This window comes from Vitis riparia, chromosome 14 (assembly GCF_004353265.1).
Source record: "Vitis riparia cultivar Riparia Gloire de Montpellier isolate 1030 chromosome 14, EGFV_Vit.rip_1.0, whole genome shotgun sequence".
NCBI classification, from domain to species: domain Eukaryota; kingdom Viridiplantae; phylum Streptophyta; class Magnoliopsida; order Vitales; family Vitaceae; genus Vitis; species Vitis riparia.
Genome location: NC_048444.1, coordinates 24890321 through 24914988, shown reverse-complemented (window position 1 = coordinate 24914988; position 24668 = coordinate 24890321). Strand labels below are relative to the sequence as shown.

The 24668-nt window shown below is 31.8% G+C and overlaps 2 protein-coding genes across 8 annotated transcripts in view; both read left to right on the top strand.

Annotated features, from left to right (window-relative positions):
* Positions 1 to 22023, top strand: part of LOC117930889 (probable disease resistance protein At4g27220) — a 55204-nt gene extending 33181 nt beyond the window's left edge. The window contains exons 7-10 of one of the 2 annotated variants that reach the window (XM_034851658.1): positions 18970 to 20034; positions 21096 to 21104; positions 21440 to 21647; positions 21738 to 22023. In XM_034851658.1, coding sequence (XP_034707549.1) covers positions 18970 to 20034; positions 21096 to 21104; positions 21440 to 21583 — 1218 coding nt within the window. In that variant the 3' untranslated portion in view covers positions 21584 to 21647; positions 21738 to 22023. The remainder of the gene's footprint in view (positions 1 to 18969; positions 20035 to 21095; positions 21105 to 21439; positions 21648 to 21737) is intronic. The other variant, XM_034851659.1, reaches the window with a different exon arrangement.
* LOC117930891 (disease resistance protein UNI-like) lies at positions 1413 to 16127 on the top strand. 6 transcript variants are annotated; one of them, XM_034851669.1, is made up of 4 exons: positions 10300 to 10508; positions 10649 to 10740; positions 11276 to 11323; positions 13406 to 16127. In XM_034851669.1, exon 4 carries the CDS (start codon positions 13468 to 13470, stop codon positions 16051 to 16053), a length of 2586 nt encoding a protein of 861 aa, XP_034707560.1. In that variant the 5' UTR covers positions 10300 to 10508; positions 10649 to 10740; positions 11276 to 11323; positions 13406 to 13467; the 3' UTR covers positions 16054 to 16127. The 6 variants fall into 6 exon arrangements, with proteins under 6 accessions (XP_034707562.1, XP_034707559.1, XP_034707558.1 ...); XM_034851666.1 differs by lacking the exon at positions 11276 to 11323 and having other exon boundaries at positions 10299 to 10494; XM_034851671.1 differs by lacking the exons at positions 10300 to 10508; positions 10649 to 10740; positions 11276 to 11323 and adding an exon at positions 1413 to 4006 and having other exon boundaries at positions 15677 to 16127.
* Positions 22024 to 24668: the final 2645 nt, after the last annotated feature.

Below are 24668 nucleotides of genomic sequence, written 5' to 3'. Positions count from 1 at the left end.
ATTCATAAGTAAATTAAGAGCAAGCTCTAAATCATGTTTTCTAGGAATAGTCTTAGCAATTGCCATTACTGCTACATGATGCTATTTTCAAAGCCATAACCAACATTATTCAGATCACCCAAATACAAATAAAAAGCACTTTTTGGGTTATAAATAATTCCGGGCTTCCAAGAAGCTAATTCAAACATAGCTACTATGTTTTAGCTCCTCCTTAATCTCTTCAAACATAGCTTCAGGAAAGCAAAACAGAGACGAATAGGAGTTCATAAGCCATGGATGGATGTATTTAAAAATGGTATATATCAATTTATGAAGTTTTGTATTTTTTTTATATCACTTTTCTCAGCTAAAGAAAAATTCTCCAACTCAAATCCATCGTTCCCTTGTTTTCCATACTTCACTTTCTTCCCAACTTTATTTAAAACAAAAATATACAAAAGATTAGAAATAGAAACCATCTACCACTTAAAATATATTTACTAATAATTTTAAAAAGTATTTTTAATATTTTTAATATTTAGAAGAACTTAAAATGCTTCTAAAAATCACTATCAAATTGCCTCTTAGATTCTATCTAGAACCTTAAATATTTTTAACTTATTTTCCATATTTTTATATATGTTTAAATTTTTTTTAAATAACTTTTATCTTTAATATTTTATTTTTAATCATTCTTCATACTTATATAATTATTTTTTAAAATAACCCTTAAAAAATAAATAAAAATAATAAAAAATATTTTTAATATTTTTGTTAATCGACCATATACCCAAGTAGATGCTTGATCATTATTCAATTGATTAGAAAGCCATTTCATTTGGAGTATGTCTGTTTTTTAGGGGGCTGTGGACTAATAATATTTCATCTACTGAAAAGATAAGATTGTAATTTTAGATATTTTTTTCTAAAAAGAAAAGTGAAATTTTCATATATAGAAAATTACATAATCCAATATTTTTTTTTCTTCATATTGGTTTTAGTGGCATATTATTTTTTTCATTTTTTTAGTTTTTTGTTGATGTAACTTGACTAGTGAGACTGAACCATATGGCTTTTGCAGTCAGAGTAGGGCGACCTGAAACAAAATGAATTGATGAAGTATCTTGCGCTTGCCAGTTGAATTTCCTTCTTTTTGAAGGAATCATCTCTTGGCTTCTGCCAAATTTTTATGATGGTTTTCATTTCTTTAAAGGTGTCAGTGTCTTTTTATGCCTCAGTATTTCTACTCTCTGCATTTGCTTTCTCACTCTCGCTGCCGACTCCCCTTTTCATTTTCCTGTTATCTGTCTCAGTCTCTCCCATTTGCTTGAAGTAACGCAAAGAAATACTTTCTTTGTTCAAATTTCACGACTTTGTATTTCAGTTGCTTTGTTTCAGCTTTCTCTATATCTTTACTTTCTACTTATTCTGTCGTTTTCCAACTATTCCTACTCCCTGCACACTCCTTGCCGGAAACTAATCTCAGTTTCAAATTTTTGCTGATCTCTATCTCACCTCTAATATCTTGAAAAAGGGGTAAAAAAAAAAGAATTCTGCTTTGTTGTCAAACTCAAATCAAACTGCATGCATCCCTTGAGCTTTCTCCAGCTCACGACTCTGTACCCCTTTGTCAATTTTTCTATTTTCACTCATACTCACTTCTGATTCTCCTTTTCATCTCTTTGCTTGGAGCAAGTCCTCTGCTCCTTTCATCTCCTAGTTTGGTTTCATTTGTTGCACTGGCTTCTCTGATTGCTGTTATTTCTGCTTTGATACGTTACCCTTTTTTTTTTTAATTTCTCCGTCACCATCAGTTTTCCCAAGCAAGCTAAAAGGGAGAGGCAAAAGCAGTCCGCCGTAGCTGAAATGACAGATATTGTTATTAGAATTGCTGCAAAAGTTGGAGAGTACTTGGTGCCTCCAATTGGACGCCAGCTAAGATATCTGTTTTGCTACCGGAGCTATACGGATGATCTCGACAACAAGGTTCGGGAGTTGGAGGGTGTGAGGGATGTCCTTCAGAGAATTGTTGGTGACGAAACGAAAAGAGCGGGGTATGAAATCAGATCTACTGTTCAAGACTGGCTGAATTGTGTAGCTAAGATTACAGTTGAGGCAGAGAAATTGATGAATGATGAAAACAATGGCTGTTTCAATGGGTGGTGTCCTAATTTCAAGTCTAGGTACCTGCTAGGCAGGAAAGCAGAAGAGATGGCGCAGGAAATTGTTCAAATAATAAAAAAAGGGAACTTCCCTGACGGAGTATGTAATCGTGTCCCTTTACGGAGCTTAACCTTTAAAAATTTTGAAACTTTTGAATCGAGAGCATCGATTTTGAACCAAATAATGGATGCATTGGGAGATGATGAGATCAAGATGATTGGAGTATGGGGGATGGGCGGTGTGGGCAAAACCACACTGGTTAAACAAGTAGCCGAACAAGCTAAGCAAGGGAATCTGTTCACAACAGAAGTCTACATAGATGTATCCTGGACTCGAGACCTGGAAAAACATCAAGAAGGAATCGCTGAAATTCAACAGAAAATTGCAGGGAAGTTACATTTGGAGTTTACGGGGAAGGATGAATCCACAAGAGCAGTTGAACTGAATCACATACTGAAGAAGGAGAAGATCCTTCTTATCTTAGATGATATTTGGAAGGTGATAGATCTGGAGCAAGTTGGAATTCCTTGTAAAGATGATCGGACGGCATGCAAAGTAGTGTTGACGTCAAGGCAGCATGGCATGTTATCTAAGGATATGGGTACTTGTAAGGACTTCCATGTTAATCATCTGTGTGATGAGGAAGCTTGGAAATTATTTCAAAGGATTGCAGGTGATTTCGAGCAGGAGCATGATTTGCGGCCCATAGCAACTGAAGTATTAAAAAAATGTGAGGGTCTTCCAGTAGCTATTGTAACAATTGCAAAGGCACTAAAGGGTGACAAAGTGGCTGATTGGAGGAATGCCTTGCAGGAGCTAAGAATGTCTACACCAACAAACATAAATGGAGTGACTGAAAATGTGTACTCTTGTCTGGAGTGGAGCTACAAGCATTTGAAAAGTGCTGAAGCAAAGTCATTGTTCTTGCTCATTGGTTCACTGGGCGATGGTGATGTTTCATTGCAGGACTTGTTGAAATATGGCATGGGTTTGGATTTGTTTGATAACATCGATTCATTGGAGCAAGCAAGAGATAGAGTAGTTGCCCTAGTGAAAATCCTCAAAGACTCAAGCCTGTTGCTTGACCCATTTGAAGATGGGCACTATTATGAACGTGGGAGTTTAATTTTTGCGGAGGAAGATAACGGGTTTGTCAGAATGCATGATGTGGTTCGTGATGTTTGCAAAGCAATTGGATCGAAAGATCATCGATTTGTGGTGAAAGAAGCTGTTGGATTACAGGGATGGCAACAGAGGGATCATGAGTTGGGAAATTGTACTCGTATCTCTTTGAACTGCAGAGATATTCGTGTGCTTCCAGGAGGATTGGTATGTCCCAAACTTCAATTCTTCTTGGTGAATGGTAACCAGAATTATTTGAAATTTCCAGACGCTTTTTTCAAAGAGATGAAAGAAGTCAGAGTTTTGAGGTTGTTTAGAATTTGGGGTACACTAGAGTCTTCATCACTTCACCTTCTCTCAAATCTTCGAACATTGTGTCTACATAATTGTTGGATTGGGGAAGGCAGAAAAATACTTGGAGAACTGAAGAAACTACAAATTCTTAGTCTTGTAGGTTGTGGTTGCTTTGAAGTGCTTCCCAAAGAAATGAGTCAATTGACTGATCTAAGGATGTTGACTTTGCGTGGCAAAAATTTTCTTGATCCAGAAAATGTGATATCAAGTCTATCTCAGTTACAGCATCTCTGTATTAGAAATGCTTTCAGGGTACCGGAGAGAGGAATTGCCTATGAGTTGAAACACTTGTCTTGTTTGAGGGCTTTGGAATTTAAAATACCAGTTTCAAGTTTGCTTCTGGATGATGTATCCGTTAAGAACCTCACTAGATATGATATATCTATAGGCTCTCTATCTTACCGGGATGAATGTATAAGGACCTCAAGCAGGTTGATACTGAATGGGGTCGATGTCCTACATCTGGTGAGGTGCTTCTCCAGGCTGTTAAAGACAGTTGAAGTTCTAAATTTGAAGGGCTTGAATGATACAAAACATTTTTTTAATGAGTTAGACTGCGGCGGTTTTCCTAAACTCAAGTATCTGTCTATCTCTCTGAGTGGTGCGATGCAAGACATCATCAATACAATGGACAAGGAATGGGTCGACCCACCACATAGTGCCTTTCCTTGCTTGGAGGAATTACGGCTTAGAGATCTCGAGCAATTGCAAGCAGTATGGCGTGGCCCAATTTGGATTAGTTGTTTTACCAACTTGAGAGCTCTGATAATAGAGAAATGTAAGAGCTTGAAATATATCATATGGCTTCCTACAACACAAGCAAGGGAATCAGTACTAGTGTTTCCTCAACTGGGATCCTTGAAGCTGGGACGTCTGCCAAATCTCATTAACTTCTACTCCACGGGAGCCAGTGGCAGCCAGGAGCCATGCAGCTCTTTTTTCAATCAGGTATGTTAGATTTTCATTTTCAATTTCTGCCAGTCTTGAAAACAAATTAATCACATACATTAATTAAATCGGTAGTTTCCTAATGGTGGTATGTACTAGTAAGAAAGCCAAATAGCCAATCACAAGATTTGTCCCCCCCAATCATTTTCTATTGTAAAATTACGTAGCTAACCTTATTTTGCTCATGTATCCCAAATTAAGGAAATTGATTAATTTTGTCCATGAGTAAACTCTTATTAAGACAGTGGATTGTGAGATCCCTCTATCATCTGTATTTTGCCTCTCTTCCGCATACCATTTTTCTGTTATATTCATTTTTTTTTAAGCTTGTAAACATACTTATATTATTTAGGCCACAGATATGTATATTTTCTCCACAAATATGTATATTTTCTATTTCAATTTGTTAACTGAAAAAGTATTTATATTGTTTCATCCACTAATATTCTTGATATAACAAAATTTCAAAATATATTACACAAAATTCAAAATTTAACTATCTTCTTTACCCTTTCATTTTCATCTTTTTTTTTTGTTTTCATTTCTCAAATAGTTACACTCTTATTTCATTAGTATCATTATTTTTCGTATCTCTTTATAATTTACTCATGTTACACTATTTTCCTCACATTTTACATTTTCGTTTCAATCTACAAGTTTACTCCAATATCTTATGAGTCTCCCATCCTCAATCTCAAAAATTAGCTTTTTGATCATGTTTAGTTTCTAATATCAAATAAGAGGTGAATTTTGATTCTTCAATTTTATCTTGCTCTTCTTTCCATTATTATGAGTACACTTTTTTTTTGCATATTCTTTCATTTTTTTTTTTCTAATTCCTTTTGCAAATCTCCATAGTTTTTCAAATATGGCATTTATTTTTATTATTTTTGCACCAAAAAAATTTATTGAAGTAAAGATAAGCTAATTCAAGAAAATAAATATTTTGTTTAACAACTATTAACACACGATGTACAGTTATTTATCCTTTTTTTTTTCTTTCTAGACAATGTTATTCACCCGACAAATGATTTTGATTTCATTTTAGATTTTATAATGGATAAATTTTACAAAAATATGAAAATTGCATTTTGGTGGATGAATTAAAAAAAAAGAAAATTGCATTTTTTAAAACGGTAAAAAATCATAGTCAACAACTATGACTTTAATTTTAAAATCATGTTATTTTATTTAAAATATTTAATTTTACTTTTTTCAAATAAAATACTATATTATTTTAATTTTATATTTATTAAACATATGTAAATAATTAATAGACTTATCTCATTATTTAAAAAATAATAATATATAAAATTAAATAATTAATATTTTTAATTTGATATAAAAATATTTTTATTTAATTTTATTAAAATAATTGGTATTTATTTAATATAAATATAATTAATTATAAATATATTATTAATGGGTATATTTTGTGAATTTGATAAAACTACTAAAAATTATTAATAGACTTTTTCTAATTCATTTCATTAATTAATTTCAAAATATATCTTGAAGGCATATATATCGTGTGTATAAATAATAGTATTTTTTTTTACCTAAAATTATAAATATATGCTTTAAAATAATAATAAAAAATAAAACTTATGAATATACTATTATTTTAATAAAGATAAATTTGTCAAAATATAAATAAATTAATATCTTAAAAATAAAATAAATTAAATATCTTAAATTAATAAATTATAGAATTTTATAGCTTATTTATATGTTATATAACTTAATTATTTTAAGATTATTAATTTATTAATAAATAAAATATTTATTTATTATTATATTTATCAATATATCTTTATTGAAGTAATACTAAGTCTTTAAGTTTAAATATATAAAATTTTTATTATTAACGTATATATTTTTAATTTCAATAATAATTTGTAATTTAATATTTTTAATTAAATTTTAAAGTAAAAAAAATAACTAAAGCCTCAATTTACAATTGAGATTTCAGTTAAAAAATAAAATATCAATTATTAATTGTGGTTTTAGTTTATAAATTAAGTTCAATTACCAAGACTTTATTTTATAAATGAAGCTTAAGTTACCGACTTCAACTTGAATTTTGATTTTTTTTTTTTTTTTATGATATGACTAAGGGTTTAATTTGTAATTAAACAATTTATATTAGTACAAAATATGACTGAACCTTTAATCTTAGGAACTCCTTTTATTACATTACTTTACCCTTTTCAAGTAAATGATGAAGGTGTCAAAACTACAATATTAGGAAATACCATATTTTTCCTTTTTATATATCCATTAACTAAAAAAGAAATACATCAAGTCTAAAGTGATTCAATAAATAAAAGAATAAATTTAATTCAAAGAAAACAAACTCATATAAATTATCTATCAAAAGAAATTCAATATAAAAAGATAGAAGAACAACTTGTAGAAGAAAATGTTCAAAAGAGAATAAAAGAAATTCAAGATCTTTTTCAAAAAGAAATCTGTTATGATCTTCCAAATACTTTTTGGTCTAGAAAGAAACATAAGATAAGTCTGCCTTATGTTCAAAACTTTGATGAATCTAAAATTCATACTAAGGTTAGACCTATTCAAATGAATGAAAAACTTTTAGAATATTGTAAACAAGAAATTGATTCATTATTAAATAAGAAATTAATCAGACCCTCAAAATCTCCTTGGAGTTGTGCCGCTTTTTATGTACAAAATGCTGTTGAGATAGAAAGAGGAGCACCAAGATTAGTCATTAATTATAAACCTTTAAATAAAGTATTATAATGGATAAGATAATCTATTCCTAATAAGCAAGATTTACTCAAAAGACTACATAGTTCTGTAATTTATTCAAAATTTGATATGAAATCTGGATTTTGGTAAGTTCAAATTAAAGAAAAAGATAGATATAAAACTGCTTTTACTGTCCCTTTTGGTCATTATGAATGGAATCTCATGCCTTTTGGTCTCGAAAATGCCCTTTCTGAATTTAATCCTCATTTTCAATTTATAATTGTATACATTGATGATGTCTTAGTATTTTCTAATTCATTAGAAAAACATTTTGTTCATCTAAAAAAGTTTTTCAATGTCATTAAAGCAAATGGAATGGCTTGTTCTGCTCCAAAAATGGAATTATTTCAAACAAAAATTAGATTTTTAGGACATGAAATTTTTCAAGGAAAAAAAAAACCGATTCAAAGGTCAATAGAATTTGCTGACAAATTTCCTGATGAAATAAAAGACAAAAAACAATTGCAAAGATTTCTAGGTTGTTTAAATTATGTTTCTGATTACTTCAAATATTTGAGAATCCTTTGTGAACCCTTATACAAAAGACTTAGAAAAAATGCATCTGCTTAGATTGAGCATTATACTAGTTTGGTCGAAGAAATTAAACAAAGAGTCAAATGTTTACCATACATCAGCATCCCTCATCCAAATGCATTGCTCATTGTAGAATCAGATGCATCTAATTTAGGTTATGGAGGCATACTAAAGCAATAATATAACAATCAAGTGCATATAGTTAGATATCATTCAGGGATCTGGTTGGGCGCTCAAATAAATTATTCAATTGTCAAAAAAGAAGTTTTATTCATAGTTTTATGTATTTCAAAATTTTAAAGTGATTTGATAAATAAAAAATTTCTTTTGAAAATTGATTGCAAAGCTGCAAAAGATATTTTACAAAATGATGTTAAAAATTTAGTTTCAAAACAAATTTTTGCAAGATGGTATGCTTTTACTTTCAAACTTTGATTTTGAAATTGAATTTATCAAAGGAGAGTTGAATTCCCTTCCTGACTTCCTTACTCGAGAGTTTTTGCAGGATAAGGATCCTTCTGCCCTAGAATTAGATGCCCTAAAATCTTATACTCCTAAACATTGAGTTTACAACCCATTATAGAAAATAAACAATTCAAAATATAACCCCAACATTAATCACAATTATAACAATCCTATTATAAGTTAAAATATAAAACACACATTTATTATCCTTAGGACCATGTGACAAATAAAAATAAATTGTAAAACATAGTTAATATTATCTAAAGTAGATCTAATATGAAAAACCTATTTTATAATACCATCAATTGCTGAGAACCTTGAATTTATCTGTTCCTATACATTAGATCAAATAGGTGCATGTAAACTACTCTACGCCTCTAAATCCTATACAACGAAATAATACGCTTAGAATATCATATTGAAATTTGATGATTAAAGTGAATATGAATATGAAAATTTATGTAAAACATTCAAGGACATGTTATTCATCATAAAGAAACGAGAAAATCAAGTTTTTATAGATCAAAGAAATAAGGAATTTCACTCCAAAGCTGATTGTCATGTAATTTATCCAATAAGTTTTCTAAATAAAAATAAATTTTCAAAATTGAAGTGGTGATTTGAAATTACAATTATTAAACATTTACTTTAATTCTTTAATTTAAATATCAACTCCACAGTAAAAATGATATCCTTCGATATCATTATGATAACTATTTCAAATATTTCATATCTTTTTAAAGTTATATTTTGTATACACTTTTTATTTTCTATTTTTAAAAGTAAAACATACAAATAAATTTTATATGAAAAATAGAATGTCTTGTAAAAATAGTGTAAATTTATTTTATATTTTTAAAATAATTTTTAAAATTTCTTCAAAATTTAAGATAGTGAAGGTTTTTATACTTCGAATTTCTTAAAATAATTTTTAAAACCATTATATTTTTAACATAAACATTTTAAAAATTTTAATAATGTATTATATAAAAGATAATATAGTTTTTTTTTAATTTTAAAAACAGAAAATAGAAAATAAAAAATAAAAAATAAAAAATGTAAACAAACTTGATTGATTTAATTAACATGTACGCTTTAAACACGTGAAACTTTCGAATCTGTATTGAAAGTTGAAGAGTGGTTTTGAAGCCCACCGAATTGGAGGGCAGTTTTGGTGACTCATTAGTTTGACGCCCACCGATTTGACGCATGGTTTTGAAGAATGGTGTGAACTGTGGATTTATGTCTCCATCTTTTTGACTTTTTTCACAGATACAGCTGTTCTCGCTGATCGAGGTGAATAATGGGATTCCCTTTTCAGTATAAAAAAAGGTATACCATTAGAGTGATTCTCTCGAAAACCATTTGTAATTGAAAAACTTATTAACAAAAGTCTTGATTAGAAAGCTTAAATTTTCCTTAATTTTTTATAAAATAAAAATATTTTTAACAACCTTTTTTTAACCTGTATCCTTATTACTTTGTTTACATTTCACACTCAAATCTCATTTTATTTTCATTTTATTTTAATTTACAAATTCATTTTTTAAGCAAAAAAAAAGAAAAAGGAATGATTCTCTAGAAAACCATCTGTAACAGAAAACATTATTAACAAAAAGTCTTGATTAGGAAGCTTAAATATTCTCGATATTTGTCCATCACGCGCTATTTCCAGAAAATATTCCTAATTTAAATCTGAGAGAAAACCCTATTACTATTTATGATTGATTTCTATTAAGAAAATCATTTCATCAAGCTAATTAAATTCATTCTAATATTTTAAAGTAAATTATTTTGATTTAAATTAATAGAAAGTAAAGTAAAAAGTTATACCCTTAATTTTTAATTTCATAATTTAATTGTAATCAAATGAAAAAAATAAATCAAATGCAAATCAATTTTAGAATTTCATTAAGGCTTCGGAGAAGATTGAGACATGGGTTTTGAAGGCTACGAAAGGGTTCTGGTTTGTGAAGAAACCATGTCTGTGGGGAGAGAGAAAGAGAGAGAGAGAGAGAGTTGTGAATATGACTGTGACAGGGGTGGACATCTTGTTAGAAATTGAATAGGAGGTATGAGAGGCTATAGGTAGACGGCTGGTATGAATGATTGAGGGCCTATATCATTTCAAGGGCATGGGGCTATGATGGCTAGGTGCATGGCTGGTGGTCTGTTTTCTCTTTTATAAAACAAACAAAAAAACTATAAACTTGTTTCATGAAATAAGTACGTTTTATTGCTTCCCTGGTTCGCAAATTGGCTATTTTAAGAGAAACAAAATTGTTTTCTTTATGTGTTGAATGTTCAGAAAACAAAAAAAGAGCATAAGAGAACAGCTGATCCTCGTGTTTTTCTACTCCTCTGGCACAGTAAAGGCGTGTCCAACAGCACGAAACGAAGGTAACTCTATCAACGCGTACTTTCTTTTTAGTTTTGCACATATTGAAGTTATGTTTGATAGCTCTGATAAAACAGGCTTATTTTGTAACATTTGTTTGGAAAAATATTTGATTTACGCAAAGAGAAACTTTTTTCTTCTTTTTTTATTTTTTATATTTTTTTATATTCGCAGCTCTTTTGTTTTCAAAAAATATAGAAAATGAATAGTGCGCAACCCTTTTAGTTTTGTTACTTTCGCCATATCAAAACTTTATTTTCTTTTTTTTGTTTGGAAATCTGATTTTTGTTTGGAATTGGATTGTGGGAATCGTTTCTCAGTTATGCTATTCGAATGAGATCTAAATTTTTTTTTATTCTTGAGGCGTTTTTTGTTTTCTGATTTTTTCCCGTTTAATGCTGAGAAAGCTGGGGAAAGAGAAGAAAAAGAATTTGATAAAAGTCGGTTTTTTCTTGAGTTGTTTTATTCAAGGGAACGAAACAGGATAATCTTCCATGCTCTTGGTTTGAAAAATTGAAAATTTTTGTTTCACTATAGGCTGCGCGTGAGAAGGCTGTTGGACCTCTGTTTCCGTTGAAAGAAACGGTAGAAATTTTCTGATTTTTGTTTTATTTGTTATTTGTTATTTGTTCGATAATTTTGATTGATTTATGCATTCCGAGATGCTATATCCACTTTCCTGTTTATAGAACATTTATAGGTTCCGAGATGCTGTATTGTTAATTTGGTAAATTTTTATTTTCAGCTGTGGGTGCTTTTTTAGATCCTTTGAATTCAAAATTGTCTTGAGAACATTCAAGTGGGGAAAAATTTAATGATGAATTTCATTACGGATAAATTTAATAATAAAAATTGAAAAGATTAGAACAAAATCATTAAATTTAATTTGTGTTGTATTAATCGCTGTCATTGTGTTTCTTAAGGGGCCTCTTTTATCTGGATTTATACCAGACAGAGGATCAATAAGGATATTACATAAATAAGAATATCTTTCTGAATTTGCAAAACGGCAGTTGATAGACTGGTCATCAGTCATTACGTTGCATTTGCAGATCCTTTGTCACCATAGTGACGTATAGCCCACCATCACTGAGAAACTCTATGCTGGATCATTTTTATTAACTGAATCAAACAATTTCTTTTCCTTTTTAATGTTTTTGAGAACAAAAACTATATTTCAGCATTTAGTTTCAAAAAACAATTTTTTGTACTTGTACTCTTTTAATTAATCATCACTCCCTCATTAGGTATTCTTTAAAAAATTGAACCACTTATCAAGTAGTTTAAATCATGAGTTTATGTTATGAAAACAGGTTTTTTTAAAATAATTGTAATGTATTTAAAAGAAATAATTGGTTAAAAAACCAGATAAATTTCAACTAAAATGTAAGATTTTATTTGATAGCTTTGGAGTTTCATAACTATCCTCCAGTGAGCCTATGAGGGAAAATCAGAGATTATGAGTCAATGAATTAAAGGTAAAAGTTGGAGTTCTCAAAAGCATAATTCCTTTTTATTGACGTATGGAAGGACAATTCTCCTATTCAAATCCATTATTCTTAAGTTTTTGTACATGAAAAGAGCAGCCATAAATTATGCTTACCCTTCGGTATGTATTTGTACTCTAATATTTTTGTTAATCGACCATATACCCAAGTAGATGCTTGATCATTATTCAATTGATTAGATGCCATTTCATTTGGAGTATGTCTGTTTTTTAGGGGGCTGTGGACTAATAATATTTTATCTACTGAAAAGATTAGATTGTAATTTTAGATTTTTTTTTCTAAAAAGGAAAGTGAAATTTTCATATATAGAAAATTACATAATCCAATACTTTTTTTCTTCATATTGGTTTTAGTGGCATATTATTTTTTTTTTCATTTTTTTAGTTTTTTGTTGATGTAACTCGATTAGTGAGACTGAACCATATGGCTTTTGCAGTCAGAGTAGGGCGACCTGAAACAAAATGAATTGATAAGTATCTTGCGCTTGCCAGTTGAATTTCCTTCTTTTTGAAGGAATCATCTCTTGGCTTTTTGCCAAATTTTTATGATTGTTTTCATTTCTTTAAAGGTGTCAGTGTCTTTTTATGCCTCAGTATTTCTACTTTCTGCATTTGCTTTCTCACTCTTGCTGCCGACTCCCCTTTTCATTTTCCTGTTGTCTGTCTCAGCCTCTCCCATTTGCTTGAAGTAACGCAAAGAAATACTTTCTTTGTTCAAATTTCACGACTTCGTATTTCAGTTGCTTTGTTTGAGCTTTCTCTATATCTTTACTTTCTACCCATTCTGTCGTTTTCCAACTATTCCTACTCCCTGCACACTCCTTGCCGGAAACTAATCTCAGTTTCAAATTTTGCTAATCTCTATCTCACCACTAATTACTTGAAAAAGGGGTAGAAAAAAAAGAATTTTGCTTTGTTGTCAAACTCAAATCAAACTGCATGCATCCCTTGAGCTTTCTCCATCTCACGACTCTGTACCCCTTTGTCAATTTTTCTATTTTCACTCATACTCACTTCCGATTCTCCTTTTCATCTCTTTGCTTGGAGCAAGTCCTCTGCTCCTTTCATCTCCTAGTTTGGTTTCATTTGTTGCTCTGGCTTCTCTGATTGCTGTTATTTCTGCTTTGATACGTTACCCTTTTTTTTTTTTAATTCCTCAGTCACCATCAGTTTTCCCAAGCAAGCTAAAAGGGAGAGGCAAAAGCAGTCCGCCGTAGCTGAAATGACAGACATAGTTATTAGCATTGCTGCAACAGTTGGAGAGTACTTGGTGTCTCCAATTAGACGCCAGCTAAGATATCTGTTTTGCTATCGGAGCTATACGGATGATCTCAACAAGAAGGTTCAGGAGTTGGGGCGTGTGAGGGATGACCTTCAGATAACTGTTGGTGACGAAACGAAACGAGCGGGGTATGAAATCAGACCTATTGTTCAAGAGTGGCTGAATCGGGTAGATGGGATTACAGAGGTGGCAGAGGAATTGATGAAAGATGAAAACATGAGCTGTTTCAATGGATGGTGTCCTAATTTCAAGTCTAGGTACCTGCTAGGCAAGATAGCAGAAGAGAAGGCGCAGGAAATTGTTCAAATCCAAAACGAAGGCAATTTCCCTCATGGAGTATCAGATCGTGTCCCTTTACGGAACTTAACCTTTAAAAAATATGAACCTTTTGATTCGAGAGCATTGATTTTGAATAAAATAATGGATGCATTCGGAGATGATGAGATCAAGATGGTTGGAGTATGGGGGATGGGCGGTGTGGGCAAAACCACACTGGTTAAACAAGTAGCCGAACAAGCTAAGCAAGGGAATCTGTTCACAACAGAAGTCTACATAGATGTATCCTGGACTCGAGACCTGGAAAAACCTCAACAAGGAATTGCTAAAATTCAACAAAAAATTGCAGAGATGTTACATTTGGAGTTTACAGGGAAGGATGAATCTACAAGAGCAGTTGAACTGAATCACAGACTGAAGAAGGAGAAGATCCTAATTACATTAGATGATATTTGGAAGGAGATTGATCTGGAGGAAGTTGGAATTCCTTGTAAAGATGATCCGACAGAATGCAAAGTAGTGTTGACGTCTAGAGATCTACACCTAATAAGACAATACATGGACGAAGAAACATGTTTCCTAATTCAACAATTACCTCCGGAAGAAGCTTGGAGTTTATTTAACAAGACATCAGGTTGTTCCTTGGAGAAGAATCTTGAGCTGCGACCTATAGCCACCGGTGTAGTTGAAGAATGTGAGGGTCTACCAATTGCAATTGTAACAATTGCGAAGGCACTAAAAGGTAAGAACGTGGCTGTATGGAAGAATGCCTTGAAAGAACTGAGAACATCTGCACCAACAAACATCCAAGGAGTGAAGGAAAAGGTATACTCATGTCTAGAGCTGAGCTACAACCATTTGGAAAGTGATGAAGTCAAGTCATTGTTCTTACTGTGTGGTTTGCTAGGCGATGGTGATGTTTCATTGGATGACTTGTTGAAATATGGCATGGGTTTGGATTTGTTTGATAACATCGATTCATTGGAGCACGCAAGAGATAGAGTAGTTGCCCTAGTGAAAATCCTCAAAGACTCAAGCCTGTTGCTTGACCCTTTCGAAGATGCGTGCAACTACCTATTTGAAGATCCGTGCTTTATTGAAGGTTGGAGTTTTATTTTTGCGGAGGAAGATAAGGGGTTTGTCAGAATGCATGATGTGGTTCGTGATGTTTGCAAAGCAATTGGATTGAAAGATCATCGATTTGTGGTGAAAGAAGCTGTTGGATTACAGGGATGGCAACAGAGGGTTCATGAGTTGGGAAATTGTACTCGTATCTCTTTGAACTGCAGAGATATCCATGAGCTTCCAGGAGGATTGGTATGTCCCGAACTTCAATTCTTCTTGGTGAATAGTAACCAGGCTTTTTTGAGATTTCCAGACTTTTTTTTCAAAGAGATGAAAGAAGTCAGAGTTTTGAGGTTGTGTAGAATTAGGGGTATACTAAAGTGTCCATCACTTCACCTTCTCTCAAATCTTCGAACATTGTGTCTACATGATTGTTTGATTCAGAAAGACATAAAAATACTTGGAGAATTGAAGAAACTACAAATTCTTAGTCTTGTACGTTTTTACTTTATAGTGCTTCCCAAAGAAATGAGTCAATTGACTGATCTAAGGATGTTGACTTTGTTTGGCAGAGATATTCTTGATCCAGAAAATGTGATATCAAGTCTATCTCAGTTACAGCATCTCTGTATTAGAGCTGCTTTGAGGGTATCGGAGAGGGGAATTGCCAGGGGAGTCAATAATGATTTCCGTTATGAGTTGAAAGGCTTGTCTTGTTTGAGGGCTTTGGAATTAGAAATGCCAGTTTCGAGTTTGCTTCTGGATGATGTATCCGTTAAGAACCTCACTAGATATGATATATCTATAGGCTCTATATCTCCCTGGGGTGGGGGCTATCGTCATAAAAGGAGCTCAAGCAGGTTGATACTCAATGTGGTCGATGCCCAACATCTGGTGAGGTGCTTCTCCAGGCTGTTAAAGACAGTTGAAGTTCTAGATTTGATGGGCTTGAATGATACAAAACATTTTTTAATGAGTTACACTGCGACGGTTTTCCTAAACTCAAGTATCTGTTTCTCTCTTCGAGTGGTGCGATGCAAGACATCATCAATACAATGGACAAGGAATGGGTCGACCCACCACATAGTGCCTTTCCTTGCTTGGAGGAATTACGGCTTAGAGATCTCGAGCAATTGCAAGCAGTATGGCGTGGCCCAATTCGGATTAGTTGGTTTACCAACTTGAGAGTTCTGTTAATAAAGGATTGTAACAGCTTGAAATATATCATATGGCTTCCTACAACACAAGCAAGGGAATCAGTACTAGTGTTTCCTCAATTGGGATCCTTGAAACTGGGACGTCTGCCAAATCTCATTAACTTCTACTCCACGGGAGCCAGTGGCAGCCAGGAGCCATGCAGCTCTTTTTTCAATCAGGTATGTTAGATTTTCATTTTCAATTTCTGCCAGTCTTGAAAACAAATTAATCACATACATTAATTAAATCAGTAGTTTCCTAATGGTGGTATGTACTAGTAAGAAGGCCAAATAGCCAATCACAAGATTTCCCCCCTCCCCCCCAAAAAAATCATTTTCTATTGTAAAATTACGTAGCTAACCTTATTTTGCTCATGTATCCCAAATTAAGGAAATTGATTAATTTTGTCCATGAGTAAACTCTTATTAAGACAGTGGATTGTGAGATCCCTCTATCATCTGTATTTTGCCTCTCTTCCGCATACCATTTTTCTGTTATATTCATTTTTTTTTTAAGCTTGTAAACATACTTATATTATTTAGCCCACATTTATGTATATTTTCTCCACAAATATGTATATTTTCTATTTCAATTTGTTAACTGAAAGTATTTATATTGTTTCATCCACTAATATTCTTGATATAACAAAATTTCAAAATATATTACACAAAATTCAAAATTTAACTATCTTCTTTACCCTTTCATTTTCATCCCTTTTTTTTTTTTTTTTTTGTTTTCATTTCCCAAATAGTTACACTCTTATTTCATTAGTATCATTATTTTTCGTATCTCTTTATAATTTACTCATGTTACACTATTTTCCTCACATTTTACATTTTCGTTTCAATCTACAAGTTTACTTCAATTTTATCTTGCTCTTCTTTCCATTATTACAAGTTCACTTTTTTTCTAATTCCTTTTGCAAATCTCCATAGTTTTTCAAATATGGCATTTATTTTTATTATTTTTGCACCAAAAAAATTTATTGAAGTAAACATAAGCTAATTCAAGAAAATAAATATTTTGTTTAACAACTATTAACACACGATGTACAATTATTTATCCCTTTTTTTTTCTTTCTAAAGAATGTTATTCACCCGACAAATGATTTTGATTTCATTTTAGATTTTATAATGGATAAATTTTACAAAAATATGAAAATTGCATTTTGGTGGATGAATTAAAAAAAAAAAAATTATCGCAAAATCAAGAATAAATAAAGATGGATGATCACATATTATGACTCACCTCAATTGAAAATTAGAGGTTAAAAATTAAAATAACATGAAAGAGTCACATTATTTACTTGTTTTATGGTGTTATAAATTATTAAAAATTATACTTGAGAACGTTTGGCAGAAAAGTAATAAAATAAAGGCGTTGAATAATTAGAATTATATCAGTTTCAATCAATTCATAATGATTTAGTCTCCTATCAATATTGAATAATTAATTTCAATACTTCAAATTTTAAAAAGTAAATAATAAAATAAAAAATGTTATAAAAAATTATATAAATAAAAATAGTGAAAAAATTACACAGGGAGTGAAAAAATTAAGAAAAGATAAAGCGTTAAAAATTGGCAAAAAGAGATGTCAATATCAAACATGAGGTGCACATTAGTGGGACAATTAATTTGTAATTAGATGAAGCAAAGTATTTATACAAATATCGTTTTTTCTATACTGTATTTTAGTCTACAAAGCATGGTAGGTGGGTGGATTGCATTTTCCTTTTTTTTCTTTTGGCTGGTCTATGAAATATGAACAATCAGATTGATGACTATTATGGTGGCTTCTAGATGATCTACAATGATTTATCAAATAACAAAAAACAAGATACAAAAATTAGGATCATTCTATTGCCCTTATTGAAAGAAAAAATTCGGTACCAACTTCCTTAAATTAAAAAAAAGAGATTAAAATTGGGATCTCTTATTTTCACATTTAAAAAGAGAATTTATAGCAAAGTTTTAGTTAATCTTGTGCTTTGTCACACTGACATGTTGACCTTCTACCTCTTATATTCAATTCTATATGTCTAGTTATTGGAATATGGGTGAACGACTGACTACATTAATTATTAATTCTATGTCATAAATTGGACAGGTTGCACTCCCCAGGTTGGAGTCCTTACATTTGAAGTTAAGTTTGGATCATGTCAGAACAATGTGGGACAGCCAAGATCCTGTAGGTTGCTTTCAAAATCTAAATTCATTGAGAATAAGTGGTTTTACTTCCTTGAAATATCTTTTTACAGCTTCAGTTGTGAAGGGTCTTAAGCAACTCAAGGACCTAAGCATAAGCTCTTGTGGAGTGGAGGAAATTGTTGCAAATGAAAATGGAGTTGAAGCAGTGCCTATGTTTGAATTCCCTAGTCTAACCTCTCTCCAGCTTTGGGGCTTAGGCCAGCTCAAAAGGTTCTATCGGGAGAAGTATACTTTGAGTTGTCCACTCTTGAAAGAATTGTATGTAAGGCATTGTGATCAAGTGCAGCTACTATTTCAAGAAAAATGTCTTGAAGGGGAACTTGATGAACAACCACTTTTCTTGATCGAAAAGGTATGACTCCTTTTGCACATCTAGGTTACTACATTTATAGTTAAATTAATCAAATTAGATAAAGGGACTTAGAAATATGGAGAAAGAGACACAAATAATTATAAGTCATGAGAATTTTGTAGGTGTAATAAGCATTATGTTTGATTAATTTAGCTATACTACAACTATATATTCAAGGTATTTATATAAATTGTGATATTCATCTTGTGGTTGTTCAATAATACTGGTAACCAGATTATATAAAATTAGCTTGCTGGAAGCCTTTTTATATATAGACCTTATTTATTTATTAAAGTTTTGTTAGCGTAATAAAATATTAATGTTTTTTATTTGATTTGGCAGAGCACATTTCCTAATGTGGAGGAATTGATGTTGAGTTTTACGGGCCCCATGGAGATATGGCGGGGCCAATTTTCAAGGGAATCATTTGGCAAACTAAGAGTTTTGATGATAACAATGTGTGAAGGGATTCCAGTTGCAATCCCCTGCAGTAAGCTACCAGTATTACAGAATCTGGAGAAACTCTTCGTGCTAAATTGTAATTCAGTGGAAGAGGTAATCCAAGAGGAAGGACTTGCGGGTGAGACAATTCCACGGTTAACTGAAATATTCTTAAGGAGTCTACCTAGTCTTATGCATCTATCTGGGTTACAGCCAATTCTTCAAAATCTTCATTCTCTAGAAGTATATGGCTGTGATAATTTGATGAATTTAGTATCACCCTCAATGGCTAAAAGACTAGTGCAACTCAAAGAGCTTTCTATAACAGACTGCTCCATGGTGAAAGAAATAGTAGGAGCTGATGTGACTGAAGCAACAGATGATATTAGTTTCACCAATTTAGAGAAGCTACAACTTGGGAATTTAGTTGTTCTGGAAAGCTTCTCCTCAGCAAGTAACACCTTCAAATTCCCATCCTTGGAAAAAGTAGAGATAGAGCAACTACCAAGGCTTACACATCTATACAGGATAATCCCTGGCTTAGGTCAGAATCTTCAAAAGCTTCGTATTCTAGAAGTATCGGGCTGTGGGAACTTGGAAATTTTGTTAACACCGGCAATGGCTAAGGCACTGGAGCAACTTGAAAATCTTACTGTGACGGACTGTGAAACGCTGAAAAAAATAGTTGAAAATGGAGGTGAAGCAACGGATGATGAGATTGTTAACACGAAATTGCAAAAGCTAGAACTTTATAATTTACCAATTCTGAAAAGCTTTTGCTCAGCAAGTTGCACCTTCAAATTCCCATCCTTGACACAGATATGGATCACAGATTGCCCTCAGATGGAATATTTTTGCATGGGACATTCAATGACACCAAGGTTAGAGGAATTTTACATGAATGGTGTTAGCCTGGATTTGGAGAATGACCTGAATACTATCATACGGAATTATTTTACAGAGTGGGTACGTTATAATTCCCGTGACTTCCTTCTACTCTTAACACCATCTTTTCCCTTCACTATTCTCTGCATATTGTGAATTCTAATTCTAATTCTGTTTGTTTACCATCTCTCAATTTCTCTTGCTATGAGAAGAAGACATAGAGCAAGCCCATGGAATTTTCATGTTTTTCAAGTCTATAACACTTGTTTGGTTTCTTAAAATAAGGAATCTACATTGATGGAGGCAGAATTTTCCATGATTTGTGTGGATTGATCTTTTTTTTTTTTGTATCCTTAGGCTACTTCATTTGTAGTTTGTTTGGACTAAGTTTGTTTTACTGTCTGTTTTTTGTTGCTCAAGTATTTTAATGCTTCACTTTTTAAAACATGACCGGACTGCACCCCAATTGAAACAAATTTAAGATCCATGGGAAAAGGTTATAGAAAATTTAAAACATGGATTTCCAGTCAGTTGAGATGCGGACCTAGAGAGAGAGCCTATGTTGCGGCTGAAACTAGAAGTTATAATGTTCCTGAGAATTAGTTTTGTGTCTAATTTGGTCCAATAGTGAAGTTAGAATAGTTGGAGATGAAACTTGATGATGTGTTGATTATTTAAAAAATGACAGGCTTCTCATGTACATTGTTGTTTTACGATTGGGGTTGTTAGAAACTCTAAAATTCTTGTAAAAAAGGTTATATATATCTATAGAAAATCCAAATGCAGAGGGAAAGTGAAAGTCAAGTGTAGTGGTTGCAAAAGAAGTGAGAATAGATATGAGATCTTATCTTTGATCCAACATAGTTATAATCAAGTTAGAGGAAGAAATTTGGTAGACAAGTTCATTTAATGACCAAGTTAGTATAGATCAAAAGCTGTCCTTAATCATTCGAGTTTGTATTGTTCTAGAGTTGGGTGTATGTTGTCAATCCTTACTTGAGCACAGAAATTTACCAGTTTCCCTTGATGTTAAAGGAGTCTTATCTTATTTAACATATTTCCATATTCTCAAATATTTCAAACCAGTTAATTCGCAAAATCTTTTTAGCTTGTAATTACCGTGGTGGAGTTTTGAGGAACAGAATCCCAAGGTTCTTAGGAATGCCCCTCAGTTATTATCATATGTTTGGAGGTAAATCAGTTAAAAAATTGTGAGGCTTGATGCAGATTGAGGATAATATGGGACAATAGATTGAAGGTATTTTCCTCTTAGAGCTGCATGGAGGGTCTTATTTTATGGATAGAGGAACTTGGTGAGACTTAATTAGGTCATTTACAAGAGTTATCAACGTTGACAAATAACTACAAGGCTGCCATGTAGTAGCAGTTTGATTTGATCATTCTGTGATTCTCTTTTGATAACGAGTATGTTTAAATTTTGTTATTGTAATTTTCCCTCTTTCCTGCTCAATATGACACTCTACAGGTTGAGGATTGTCAGGAAGAAGTTCCTGATGAAGAAGATGCTGAGGAAGGGGATTCTGAAGAGCAGCATCCCAAGGTAGTGTCTTCTGTGGAAGAAGACACGGAGGGAGAGAATTCTGAAGGAGGAGGAAGTGGATCCCCATGAGGAAGACTAAGTTCAACTTTTCATATGCAAAACGAAGAAAGGGTTTTCCTTGTGCATTCTATATGTGAGTGAGAAACTGCTACAATTTGTTTTCCCTTTATATATCTTCAAATGTCAAAAGGGCTTTTGTTCTTATTATCTTCATCTTTTCTAGATATGTATGCAGAACTTGGCTTCATTTGAGGACATGTATTGATAGCATCCCAGTCAGAGAGATGCTGCTAATGAATTTTTCCTCAAGTCTCTTTGGTATGTTTTGCTTTATGATGCCATATCTGCATTTTGCTAATGCTCCCTGGCACTTAAGAGACCATTCAACCGCTTGTGGTTCAAAATATGTATGTGATTAAGCTTTTTTGAACATTTGACTTTACTTGCATTATTCTTGTGTACGCGTATTAATATTATATAACCAAGCTTGTTAGGACCTTTCATATTCATTCGAATTCAAAATTAGCTTTTTGATTAAACTTTAGTACGAAATATTCTTTCAAAAATGTTACCGTCATGACGATATCATGAACTCTTATATACCAATGTAAAGATTCAAAATTATCTTTTGATGGTTAGAAAATCATTTAGTCAAACTCCAAACAAGGCTTGTTTGGTTGTGATTTTTGTAAACAATTTACTCCTAGTCAACATCTGGTCAAACATATCATCTAGGTTTTCCTGATGCAAGGGCTGATGTTTTTAATGTGTTTACAACTCTGGTGCATTTTTTTTAGCTTGGGTAGATCGGCCAAATGATCTGATGACATATGGATGTACCTTTTTGCTAATGTCTGGAATAATTTAGTTCAACAATGTTAACAAGGTTTGTTTGTCTTTTGTTTGTTGTTTTTGTTTTTGTAATTATAGCAAATCAAGAAAAATATATTGAAAGTCTAAAAGGTGAAGAATAATTATTTTGTATTATGTAAAGGAAAATTGATAATTTGGCAATGTTTGGGAAAACATGAAAACATGTTTCTAAAAATAGTGTTTTCAATGGTTTCCATAATAGCAGGCTTTTAAAAATGGTGTTTTCTTATAACATATTTGAATTCTTTTTATTTGTTTCTAAAGACTTTTTGTAAAAGTAATTATAGCAATCATTTTAACCAATGCCCTACGTGATTGCTTATTGGCCATGTAATGACTTTCTTAGTCTACGAGCTTTTCCATTTTTTCTTTCTTCATCAAATCCTGGTGGTAACTCTATATGGACTTCTTCTAGGTTTCTATTTGAGAACACATTCTCCACATCTTATTGTTGAAGAATCCAACTAAATTGGCTGCCAATAACAATAGGACTTTAACTATATTTATCTTAGCAACCAGAGTGAACGTTTCTTGGTAATTAAATCCATAGGTTTTGGTGTATCCTTTCGCAATGGGTCTTGCCTTGTAGCATTGGATTGATCCATTTGCTTTGTATTTGATTGTATGTAACCACTTACATCCCACGTTATCTTTTTGCGAAAAGATACAATAATACAAGCATGAAAGGTTCTTATGCTTTTTCAACAACAATCTAATCAAAATTGAGACATTTTTTGGGAAAAGAATTTGATTCACTTAATTTGTTGGTCATGATTTGGTTCTCATTCTTTAAATGACAACCCTCTTCCATGCTGTCACATAAGAATGGGCCATTTTTCAAAGAAGTTGTGAATATATATATATATATATATATATATATATATATATATATATATATATATATATATATTCTTCTTTTAAAAAATATTATCTAGAATTAAATTTCATTTTCTAACATATGATTAAAAATAAACAAAAAAGTGTCAATAATATGCATATGTTAATATTTTCCTCACCATTCTTCTTTTCAAAATAGTCATTTTGGGAGAAAGTGTTTTGATGCACTGATTTTTATAAATCATGCAAATAGAATTGTTTTGACAAAATAAAATGTGAATTATATGCATAGACATGATTTTAATTTTAACAAAATTAAAATTTGAAATTGGTAACATATAATATTAGTGCCAGCATTTATATCATCATTTTCTAGTAATTCATATTACTAAATTTGATGAAGCATTCATTTACAAAGAGTTTGAGATTTAACTATTTTTGAGAAGTAGTATAATGACCGAACCCTAAGGTCAGGTAACATGATAATATCACATGTAAAGTCTCAATGTTTAAGATCAAAATGATCCAAAAAACTGAAATAATTAATAATGTAGTAATTTAAGCCAACAACATGACCCAACAAGCTTAGCACTACGCCATGCTTTTTTATTTTCATAATTTCAAGAAATAATTAATGTAATCCACTTATGTCACATTAGATTTCTCTTTGCTTTTGATATAAGTTTATATCAAATATCAAAAGTTGCAGTACCGCATGAAAGTATTATAGTTTTAATAGGTGATAGATCATGGGAAAAGCCACAAAAGTAAATGGGAAAAAACCAAATTGCTTGTTGTTATTGTAAAACGGAGACAACCCCATCTTTAGATAATGTAGCATTCATGCCATCTTCCATTCTCATATAAGTTAAATGATATTGCAAGACCTTTTTCTTTATAGGCCTGGGTTCCATGATGATAATCCCTGCAAGAAATTAATCAACTGACTGCATTATATGCACAATTGGGATAAAGAGTTTTGATGCATTATTTGAATAACGACTTTACAGAAAAAATTTATTTAGCGCTTATAATATGCTTGTTCTCATCTGTTAAGCAACTAAATTTGAAGAAGGCAATTTAAGCATTGGTGTGATTAGCATTTGTACCATTTTTTCCCCCATCTGTTACACTATTAAAATTTAACAAAAAAAAAAGTGTGATTAACATTTTCCATCTTCCATTGGCCCAAGTACTTTATACCTAATCTCTCACTTTCAGCCAAAGTGGAATTGACATTTTCCTTCTTTTATGGCCAAATTGTAGTCAACACATTGGTTTTCTTTTTTTCTTTTTAAACAAGACCTATTGGACCTATTGATGTACATGAACCTAATTAGGTAATATTTAAAATTTTAATATAAATTTATGTTGATACAATGTTGTTTTCCTTTGTACACGTAATGGAAGATTTGTCAAAAGTAAATGTAAACGATTTGATATA

Coding starts and splice junctions, on each gene's coding strand:
- LOC117930891 (XM_034851666.1), top strand. Junction 10,741..13,405: donor TCCAACAGCACGAAACGAAG/GTAACTCTATCA, acceptor TTAATTCCTCAG/TCACCATCAGTTTTCCCAAG.